Source organism: Ursus maritimus, unplaced genomic scaffold (assembly GCF_017311325.1).
Source record: "Ursus maritimus isolate PB19 unplaced genomic scaffold, ASM1731132v1 scaffold_32, whole genome shotgun sequence".
NCBI lineage: Eukaryota > Metazoa > Chordata > Mammalia > Carnivora > Ursidae > Ursus > Ursus maritimus.
The window spans coordinates 28,469,720-28,480,846 of record NW_024425786.1 but is presented as its reverse complement, the minus strand read 5'-3'; the positions used below and the strand labels follow the sequence as shown (position 1 = coordinate 28,480,846).

At 58.2% G+C, this 11,127-nt stretch overlaps 1 protein-coding gene across 1 annotated transcript in view; it reads right to left on the bottom strand.

Moving 5' to 3' along the window:
• Window positions 1-5,550: 5,550 nt before the first annotated feature.
• The window catches only part of ZC3H12A (zinc finger CCCH-type containing 12A), an 8,857-nt gene continuing 3,280 nt past the window's right edge, over window positions 5,551-11,127 (bottom strand). The window contains exons 3-6 of the mRNA XM_040619279.1: window positions 8,343-8,482; window positions 7,864-8,098; window positions 7,236-7,342; window positions 5,551-7,101 (exon numbers count right to left, since the gene is read on the bottom strand). Coding sequence (XP_040475213.1) covers window positions 6,227-7,101; window positions 7,236-7,342; window positions 7,864-8,098; window positions 8,343-8,482 — 1,357 coding nt within the window. The 3' untranslated portion in view covers window positions 5,551-6,226. The remainder of the gene's footprint in view (window positions 7,102-7,235; window positions 7,343-7,863; window positions 8,099-8,342; window positions 8,483-11,127) is intronic.

Here is an 11,127-nt window from a genome sequence, read left to right as displayed (position 1 = left end):
GACTCTCACTGCTGTGTTCATGTAAATGTTACCGCGTCTGAGTTTTCTAAGTGGTAAGCTTCAGGACTGGAAACAATTTTCACTTTGGAAAACTCTTTCTGTAGAGTAGAAGTTCTCACTGCTAAGATGGGCTGCGGTGTTGATTCCGACCCCCACACCAGCGCAGGGTGGTGGTCCCCAGGGAGGAGCGTATGGAGGATGGCCCATGGCTTGGGGGGGGGGTTTTGGGGGACACATAGCAGGCCTTCAATTTGTATTTATTTTCTGGCTCAGCCTTTTTTAGTTGTCACTTTGAATGTGTTCTATAATATGCATAAATATTCATTAGTACATGTAGATTATTGATAAATAAACGGTAGGTTGAACCACAAGCAGTTGCTGCACTTCAGCCATTTTGATCTTCAAACCGGGCAGTTACCCTGATTTAACAACATAACACGTGTTGGGGGTATGTATGCGCTGCGTGTTTACCGTTCGGGTACAAGAATAACCTTCGGAGGCCCCTGGCCGATGGGACCCTCCTCAGATCCCCACCCCCATAACTTATTTCTGTACCCTAAGGAGGCTTTAAAAGATATAATTTGAATAACTAATGCCTGCAAATGGCATATATTCAAAGAGTACGGGAGTATGGTCAGTGAAAAAAGTGAGTCCATCCGTCCTCAGCGGCCAGTTGTCCTTCCCGGAGGCGGTTCCTTGTGTGTCCTTCCAGAGGAGCTTTGTACGCCTACGGGCAGTGCGCACACAGGCACGGGCCTGTCACGGAATGGTAGCGTGCTTCTTCCACCCAGTAATACCGCTGAGACAGCGTTCTGTAGATGCAGCTTACACACCTCAGTTCTGTTGGCTACGGAACGTTCCTTTATATGCGTGCACCACAGTTTACTTAACCGGACCTCTGCCGATGGCATTAATGCGCTTTTTCATCTTTTGCCGTTTCAGGCAGTGTGGTAGTGCCTTACATTTTGCAAATATGATTCTTAGTGGTGGGATTGCTGAGCCATGGGGAATGTGTCAAAGGGTTAAAACACAGATCTCACTGTGACTTGTATCGCCCAGATCACTTTTGAAATGTGAGTGCATGTATTTTTTTCTCCTTTTCCATTCCTTCTTATTCCTCTAGTTCCTGAGGATTTTTCCTGGGTAATTTGTTACCCATAACAGTTGGAATTTTCTGGAGCTGTCAACTTTGTAAAAGACAGGACTGTTACCTCTGGTGATGCCTTCCGGGGTGGAGCTGCAGATGCCATTAAGAATTCCCATTTCGGGGCGCCTGGCTGGCTCAGTTCATAGAGTGTGGGACTTTTGATCTCAAGATCATGAGTTCAAGCTCTGTACTGGGCGTAGAGCTTACGTTTAAAAAAAAAACCAGTAAGCAAAGAAGAATGAATTCCCATTTGCCTTAGCACTTTCCATATTATTCTCTTCAGAGTCTTGGTTTTGGATCCTATTGAAGATGCTTGTCTCTAGGCACTTGGTTCAGGCCAGTGTCGATGGCCGTGAGGGCTCAGCTGCCTCCTGCCTCACAGACAGTCGTACCAGGAGGCTCCAGCAGGTGGCAGGCAGAGCCCCACAAGTGCCCCTGGCCTTTAGTGGGGCTCTAATCTGGAGAGCCGCCAGCATCTGAGCCCTTGGGCCCTTCCCAGATCCAGCAACATGCCCAGTGCAGTGTGGGGTGGGGTGGGGTGCCTGATCCCTTCCTTCTACCTAGTCTTGCAGCCATTTCTTAAATGGGTGAGCAATTTAAGATGGCCAGTACCTGCGTTGAGATGGCCTTCAAAAGGCCACATCCCAGGATGACAGCCTGGGGCCTCCTCCCCATCCAGGAACTAGCTGGAAGGATTTACATACCATGGCCTGGGATGGCCTGAGTTTCCTTAATTGTAGGGCTCTACTTCCTGTCTCTTTTCTGCCAAATCTCCCACACCCTTCCCATGAACAAGGAGGTCCCCAGAACAAGCTCTTACTCACCACCCTCTACTCCACCCACTCTGCTATGGTCTAGGGGAAAAAACGAGCCAGAGTTTGAGAAGCCCTGGAGCAGAAGTGCTAGGACCCTGGGACTGCCTTTCTTTGGGGCAGGAGCCTCTGGGGACCAGTGAGGCCCAGGGCATGAGGTGGCGGCTCCATCCCCTCCCAACTCCTAGATTTGTGTCCCATTGAATCCCAGTTTCTCTGATGGAGACCTGCCCAGTCCCGCCTTGAGGGCAGGGGTCTTGCCCTTCTGTGTAGGGGAGGAAGGGGCAGGGGTGGGGGGAGTCCACTGCGGCCTCTTCCCAGTTACTGCCCCACACCGCCCTGCAGGAGACCAGCAATGTTTGAGGTGCCAGCAGCACTGGGGCTGTGGGGCCTGGGAGAGCTGCTCCCCTGGAGCCTCGGAGCTCTCTGGCTCCTCACTGAAATTCCCCAGACCTTTAGGGACCGCTGGGTTTTCCTCAGGCGAGTGACATGGGATGGGGACAGAGTGGGTGAGGACAGCCAAGGAAGGGAATTTCATCCATTTGGGGCCAGTTGTCTCTGCCAGTTTCTGTAGTCACGCTGTGCCCCCAGCGGGGTTAACCCGCCTTTGAGACCGAACTGCAAGAAGACTCAGGGTCGGGCCCCTGCTGGTGAGAGCCCCGGGGTGAGGTGGGGGACCTGTGGGGGTTGGGGAGGGTCTGGCAGGAGGCCACCCTCTGGGAGCTCCCCAGGATCATTTCCCAACAATGCAGGGATTTGCATACTCCCTGGTTTCCCCATCAGCTCTCAGCTCCTGGAACCAGGAAGGCAGAGGAGGAAAGGGCACCACGCAAAGGCAACAGCCATCGGAGTCTGATCCCCTCAGCGCCTCGGTGGCTTGAGGTTGTGTCTCAGGATCGGCCCCGCCACCCTCAACTTCCCGCAGGCCCGTGAACCTTACACCTCGCTTGTGAGGCCAGCCAGGAAGCTGAGGCTCTAGGAGGGGAAGTGAGTTGTGCAGGGCCCCACATCCAGGACTTTTCCCTCTCAGGCTGGCACCCCACGAACTGAGGGGCCTTCTTGTCAATCCAGAGCAGCGCAGGGATCATGGTGTCTCATTGACAGGTGGCAACAGCCGAGGCCCTGTGAGGGAAGGTGCTTCGGCCCGCGGGGCAGGAGGTGGTCGGGAGAACTTCACAGTTAAAACCCAAGTCCTGGGAAAGACGCGTCCTGGGCATTGGCCCTGGCAGCCAGATTGAGAAAGTGGCCCGGAGGCGTGGCTCCAGGTCCTGGAGGGCCAGCGTAGCCACGCTGAGGCTGCCGGGGAAGCACAGGGTGCGCGCTGAGGCCCACGGGGCCCGGGACTGACTCGAGCCTCCCCCGAGCCCAGCCTCAACTGGCCCTTGCTGCGTGGTCTCTGCTGCCCTCATGGGGGCCTGTCAGTGAGCCAGCAGGGCCAGACGCAGCCTCCAGTCATGGGCCATTCCCAGCCTGGACGGGCTGCCCACTGCCCGCCTGCCTGGAGGATCCTTCCCCCACCCCGCAAAAGCAGAAACAGCAAATGACCAAGAGCTCAGCTCTGGTCAGGGGCCAAATGTGAGCCCTCCAGTCTATGGACAGCTGGCTGGTGGGATGGGAAGAGGGGTGCGGGCACCCTACTTCTCCTTCCAGGCCACTCCCGAGGCCTCATGGCCTTCACGTCCCACGTGGTGTACAGATAGAGGGGGCTTGGTGGGTGTGGCTGCTGGGGCGCCCACTGCTGAGCAGGGGGGTGGGGGGTCCTTTCACACTCATGCTTGAGGGAGTCTTGGTGGTGGCTGTACACCTAACAGGGTTGCGAGGTGCGGGCTGAGGGCACCCCCTGCCTCCCTCCCTCTCGGGCCTGAGAGTTGTTGCAAACCGGTGTCTGGGGTCCTTCCTTCTGGTGTGTGGGAGCCAGGGCCCCAAAGTCGAGGGCCTATTCCAACCTGTCCTCGTCTCTGGGACCTCAGGCAAACCACTCAGCCTGGCTTTGCCGGTGGCTTTGCCAGTGGCCTTCCTTCGCCATGCCAGTGGCTGATAATGAACTGGACAGTCTGGTCTTTTAGCTTTCTGTCCCATAAAAGCAAACAAAGACTCATAAATAGCCTTTTAATCTGGAATACAGTACTTGACTGGAGAAAATATAAGGAAGGCAATGACATTTCTTCGTGAAGTAAAACCTTGCAAGGAGGCTGGAAGAAATGGGCATGGGGTGCCTTGAGGAGGATGTGAGGGGGCTTCAAGTAACGTCTGCTGAGATCATTCCCACCTTGCACCTGGGTTCCTGCTTTAAATGCAAGCTTCTAAAGAATGCTTAGAGTGGGGTGCCCGGGTGGCGCAGTAGGTTGAGTGTCCGACTCTTGATTTCAGCTCAGGCCATGATCCCAGGGTTGTGGGATCGAGCCCCACATTGGGCTCCACACTCAGCTCGGAGTCTGCTGGGCATTCTCTTTCCCCCTTTCCCTCTCCCCCCAACTCGTGCTTTCCCCTCTCTCTCTCTCAAAATAAATAAATCTTAAAAAAAAAAAATGTTCAGGGTGAAGAATGCGGTGGGGGCCCAGCGTGCAGGGAGGCGGCCAGTGTGGCATTTTCCTCCTCATGCTGCGCAGATGTTCTGTGGTAAAGCGGTTTCTTAAAAAAAAAAAAAAAAAATACAGATACTATACAAGCTTCACAAACACTAAGTACAGATTAGGTGAGATATTCAAATACAGAATTATTAAAACTGTATTTTTTCCATTTTCTCCTGCTGATGGTGTTTGGGGATCATTTGACAGCCCGGCTTTTCACTTAAAATCTTTAACATTTGTATCTCATTTTTTCATCTGAAAAAAATGTATATTCCTGCCTGGCTTCCTTCCTTCTAGGGGCAGCTAAGAAGGTTGAGGTGGTGAGGTGAGCACAGCCCACAGGCAGCAACACCAGAGGCCCTTTGATGAGCACTTACTATGTGCCAGGATTGGGTCATGTGGTCAACAGGCAGGCTCTCATGTCCTCCCTACAATCCTGTAAGGTAGGTACCATTATTACCCCCACTTCACAGAGGAGGAAACTGAGGCCAGAGAGGGGTAGTCACTTGTCCCTGAGGTAAAACTGGTGGCAGAGCCAGTTCCTCAGTTTGGGACCAGGACCCCTGACCTCCCGCGTGGGGGCTACCCTGGCGTCGCCTCTCCAGGCTCCTTCTGTGCCCCTTGCTCCACTCTGTGACTCTGCGGCTAGAACTCAGCAGCGTCTGGGAGGATGAGGCCAGAGCCGAGCACCCAAGGGCTCCCCAACCACCTTCTCTCCTCAACTATCCTGGAAGCCCTCTTCCCAGCCAGATGGTTTTCTGTCCTCAGCTCTGGTCACAGGACAGAAAAGGGGAACAGCCCGATCCCACCCCCACCCCGCCCCCACCCCCTGCCACCCCTCGCCACCCCACAGCCTCAGGACTTCAACTCCCAACGTTCCCCCACCCTGCCTGGCCCATGGCCTCGGTAAGGAAGGCCCTGCCCCCAAGGGACTGAGCGCCTTGGGTTAGGTGCACACCTGCTGACCTTCCACTGCCCAAAGGCCCGCTCAACCCCCAAGGACAACCAAGACCGTCATCTCTTAAAGGGACTCACATTGTATTTTATTGACATGTTAAGGGAGGCAAGGACTTAAAGTATTTAACATTATATCTGTACACATACATATACGCATCCCCACTCTTGCAGAAGGGAGAGAGGACTCGGAGTAGAGAGGAAGGGGAAGAGAGAGTGGGGACAGAGGACCCTTGACCCCTGGTGGGGGCAAGGAGACAGGCGAACAGAGTGGAACAGAAGATGGGTTATTAAGAAGCATCTTGCTTACTAACATGAAGCCTGGTGCCCGGCGAGAGCACCGATGAGGCCTCATTGGCGTAGAGGAGGGGCCCTTGGAGGGCAGGCACACAGTGCCTAACTAGCCAGCTGAGGCCGGCATCCCAGGGACGGGGTGGAGGTGGGGGGCCGTGCACAGGGCCCCCAGCCCAGGCCTCTGCTCCCCACCGCCTCCCTCCCCGCCCTCTGAGAGAAAGGAGGGTTTGGGCTTCAGCCACGGACTGATGCCTTTACGGCAGCGTCTCCTTAAACTACAGATACAATGTGCATCAACAGGGTGATCGCTCCTGCCCCACTCGGCAGCCGGCGCCAGGTGCCGGGTGGGCCAGAACCAATCCTACAGTATCTTTGGTTTGTGGGTTCCATTCCCTACTTTAATCCTCCCTCAGTCCAGCCTTGGGGGCGGCCACCACAGCGCAGCTGGCTCACTCACTGGGGTGCCGGGGCTGGTAAGAAAGGATCTCCGCAGCCAGCCGCTGGGGGTCCAGGACCTGTGGGAAGCGCCCCATCACAGCCTCTACCAGGTGCGGGGGGAAGACCCCGCACAGCTTGGTGTACAGGCTGGCTCGCTCCTTGGCTAGGCTGCCAGCCCCACCCCATGGGCCCCTGTCAGCTCCCGGGCCTGGCGCGGGCCGGTCCTGCAGGACTGGGGTGGGGGGAGGCAGCTGGTAAGGCTCAGACCAGTACTCTCGAGGTGGAAAGGCAGCCGGCGGGGGGGCATAGTCAGCAGGGACGCTGAAGTGGCCGGCACCCATGGCCCCCCCAAAGGCAGAGAAGGCCCGAGTGGCTGGGAGCTCAGCCCCGTACGGGCCGTAGCCAGCATAAGGGCCCCGAGGTGGGCCGGGCTCACTAGGGCCTCCTCCGCGAACCCCCCACAGTTCTGACATCTGGCTCTCCAGGGAGCCGATGCCCGAGTCCAGACACTCTTGTGAGGTGTATGGGAGAGAATCCGGCGTCTGTGGGAACCAGTCTGCGGGCCCAAAGCTGCCACCACTGCCCCCACTATGTGGGAGGCTCCTGCCCGCTGGGGCAAAGGGCTGTGTCAGACCCTCTCGGTGCGGCCCCGGGGATGCCTGGGCTCCCAGCTTCTTCCCATCCAGGATGCACTGCTCATGCTCTGTGGGCACAGAGCCGGGCTGGGATGAGGGTGAAGGCCGCTGGCCACTTGGGTCCTTGCCCGGCGCCCTAGGGGGTGGGAGGAGGGCATTGGCGCGGAGCTCGTCGGCCACAGAGCGCTGGGGGCGGCTGGGCCGCTCCGGGTGGAAGAACCGGCACTTGATCCCATAGGTGCACTTCCTCCCTGGAAGACAGCAAGGGGCCTCTGAGCGGGGGGCGGGGGCTCCAGAACCAGGGCTGGGACAGGGATGGGGTGGCACAGGAAACTTGGGGTTGGGTGGTCTCCGAGAGGGAGAACCTGGGGCCCAGGTCTCTTACCGTAGGGACACGGCTGCTTCCTGTGCTCTGCTGTGAGTGGCTTCTTACGCAGGAAGTTGTCCAGGCTTGGCCCGTGACGGCCCAAAGGGTCATCGGGGGGCATGAACCTGCAGGGGAGGTGGGAGGTGTGAAGGGGAACTTCCCAGTGCTGAGCGGGGAGGGGGGCGGGCCAGCGAGCCTCACCAGAGCAATGGGAGGGAGAGCAGCTCCTAAAACTGGTGGTCACCCTGCAGGACATCCCTGGGCCCCGGGGTGGGGGGGAGCCCCAAGGGAGGGGAGGAGGCCCCAGCCCGAGGGGCCTTGCAGGCAGTGGGGAGGCCAGCAACCTGAAAATCTCCATCTAAGGTGGCATCCACCCACTGGCCCCTGATCAGGGACTGAGTGTTAGGAACCACTCACCATAGCCCATCGCTGATGCTCCGCCCGCCCCCCCAAACTCATCCCCCTCCCCGTCCTGTCCCCAGCCTGACCCCTTCTACCTGGTGCCAGGTCCCTCTCATTCCCAAAGCTGCCTGGATGCAAGGCCGTGACCCCAGCAGAGCTCCTCCCAGCCACCCCTGACACCTGAGGACACATCTGGCCCCCCCCCCGCCCCCTTGGACCGCAGACCGGAGGGCCAGGACCTTACTTGTCATTGACGAAGGAGTACATGAGCAGCCGCTCCTCGATGAAGCGCTTCCACTCCTGCCGCTCGCTCTGGAGATCACGGTACGTGTCGTTGGAGACCACGACCCCATCAGACTCAAAAGCCAGCTTCACGATGAAGCGGTCGTCATAGCACACCACGCGCTTGCCACCAACGCGCCGCGATGGGGTAAACACTAGGATCTTCTTCTTCTCCAGCTCCCGCAGGACGTGCTGGTCTGTGGGACAGCAGCAGCTCAGGTCAGAGCCCGACCTGCACCCAGAGCCTCCTGCTGGCCAGGCACAGGGGCTCTGAACGCCAGGTGCACCGAGGCAGGAAGGGGCTGAGCACAAAGGAAACTGGGCAAAGAGATGCTGGTCCCTGCTTGAGGTCTAGAAGCTGCCAGTCACACCCAAAGGGTCTCTCTTGGGGAGAAGCCCTGCTGGGGCAGGGAGGCCACCCCCTCCTGAGGTGCCACTCACCTGTGATGGGCACATCGGGCCGAGGCTGCTCCTTCCTCCAGGATGGCACAAAGACTGTGATGTCCGTGTGGCCGCGCTCCAGAAACCAGTTCACTGCCAGGAGGATGCCCCGGCAGGAGAACACTTCCTTATTCCCGTGGCTGGGAAGAAGAGGAGGGACAGGGTCAGCCTGCGAGGGTGGCTGACCCACTCTCCCCTAGCCCTGAGCACGAGGGACTTGCTCCCGAGACCCTGGCCTGGCCCGGGTGGCGGAGCGGCTGGGCTCAGCCCACTGCCCTCTGGCCCAAGGCCTGCATTCCCTGCTGGTTCCCACAGCGTCCGGGATGGCCTGACCAGGGACTTTCCCTGAGGTTCCATCTCCCGACAGTGAGGAGCCGCCCAGGAATCTGGCGGCACCCGCTCCCCATGTGGGGGAGGGTCAGGCTGCTTGCAACACACCTGGGGGTGGGGGAAAGGCTCCAGGAGCCTTCTGGTTCCTGCCCCACCCGGGGGTGCTGGGACCACAGGGACACAGACGTACACAGGCACACTGAGTCACCAGTCCTCCCTCGCCCGCTGGGCGGTGCTGTGGGTGGGGGTGGGAAGCGACACGCCCCGGCTAACTGAAGAGAAACCAGATTGCTCCGGATTAAACATGGATTAGAGTTCAGTCCTACACAGGCCCCAGGGGCTGGGACTGAGCAGCGCGAAAGGGAAGGAGGCATGATCCATTGTCCCACACGGGGCGGGCGGGCGGGGTGACAGAGTGGAAGAGGCACTCAGGAGTCTTTCAGTCTGAAAGTGAAAGAGCACGGCTTTTCCTCCCAAGGCTGCCAATTCCCCCAAATGCCTGGACTGCCCTGTCCTCTCCTCACCCCTCTCAGGAGGGTGGGAGCTGAGGCAGAAAGGCCATCTGGAAGCCACCCGGGGACTCTCTCTGTTAGCAGGAGGGCTGGGAGGTGGGACATCCCCATGCTGTGATCTGACAGCTGGATGTCACCCCCTCCAAAGGTGGCTGGATCCAGAAACAAGCCCGGACGGCCTGCTGGCTTGCTCTGGCTCAGTTTCCCTATCTGAAAAATGGGCCTGGCAGTCTCCAGTCTCCTTAAAAAGGGCCCATGTCAGTGGCATCACTTTCGTGTTTGAGGCCAGAGACAGTCCAGCAAAGTGGAGGTTCCAACTGGCTTCCTGGGAGGGTTAAGAGGGGGCCGGGGGCTCCCGGGGAACAGTGGGTATTGTAGAAGGCCTCCATGCCCAGGCTGGGGGCGCTGGACGGGGCCAGCTACAGCTCCCTCCCCAACAGCCCCTGCCCCTCACTAACCCCTCCGGGAGCAGCGCAGACACTCATATTTGGCAAATAAAACAGAATAAGTATTACACAAAAGAGGCAAGTCCATGGGCGACCACATCCTGTGGGTGGCTTTGGAGGGGGGGTGGTAGCAGGAGTCCCAAGAGAGGGTAGAGATGGGGGTTGGGGCAGCTGGGGGTCACAGAGGCTGTTTGGGAGAGAGGCTGGGGCTCTCAGGCTGAAGGTCTCCATAAATTGTAGGGGAGGCAAAGTCCAGCTGAAGGCAGTGCTCATCCCCACCAGGTGGTGGGGCCTCCCCCCTGTCCACCAGTGTGCCTATAATAAAAGTTAACATTTACTGAGAGCTGGGAGCCAGGCCCTGATCTAAGGGCGTAGCACGGAATCATCAGCAAGCCTCTGAGGAGGATCCTATGGTTAAAGGCCCCTTTCCGTTCATTCCCATGAGAAAACCGATCCACAGAGCACAACCACATGCCGCGACGGTGGAACAGAGACGCAGGCCAGAGCCTGTGCTCATAACCACCACCGGTGCTGATGCTCAGACAGGTACAAAGTACCAATCCTGGCAGCGGGGACAGATGGGGGTGAGTGGGCACCGAGCTCCTACTGGAGGCCGACGAGTCCCACACCTGCTTTCTTCATCCTTACAAGGCCACAGTGAAGGCAACCGAGGATCCACAACTCATCTAAGGCTCCCCAGCTAGTGGCAAGAGAAAGAACTTGAACCCACATCTGGGGCCCCTGGCTCGTCTTCCTGGTCCTTAACTGCAAGACCTGAAGTTTGTACAGCAGAAAGAAAAGCTCCCAAATTTGCATCCGAACAAAGTGTTAAGAGGCAGGGGCAGGCTGGGAACAGGAGACAGGGATGCATCTGGCCAAGTCCCGCTCTTCTGGAGTTCACCCACGTGAAATGGCACTGCCTCTGAGAAGCCTTCCCGGACCTTGCAGGATAGCTCAGATCCCTGTTTCTCTTCACAATGCCCAGTGCTTCTCCCATCACATTCCCCCCTCCCCCCGGGGCCTCTGCAGCGTCCCTACAACCATGGGGGAATGTGATCCTCCCCGGCTTGGCTCCCTGGCTCAGGTAAGCAGTAGGCACACACACCCACTGGACCCGCTTCTGCATACGCATGCGTACGTGCATGTGCTCCATTGTAGGCCAGCATCCGCAAGCTCAGGGACTTAATCCAGGATAGCCTACTGCCTCTGGGCATCAAAAACCTGGGCTGGGGACAAGTCTGCTCGCAGCTGTCCTAGCCCCTATAATACTCCCTAGGCAGGTAGTGAGAGCCTGGCTCTTGGAAAGAGTTGAACCCACGAGGTAGTTCCACAAGTTGAGCCAGGCCCAGAGTGCCTCCCTAGAGCTAACTTTAGTCCCTCTTGCTGCAATGGAGGAAGCTCTGCTGGCACAGGAAAACCAGACATCCTCCCTCCTCCACCGCAGTCCTGCTTGCCCAGAAGGTCAGGCCCCCCCCCCCCCCCCCCCCCCCCCCCCCC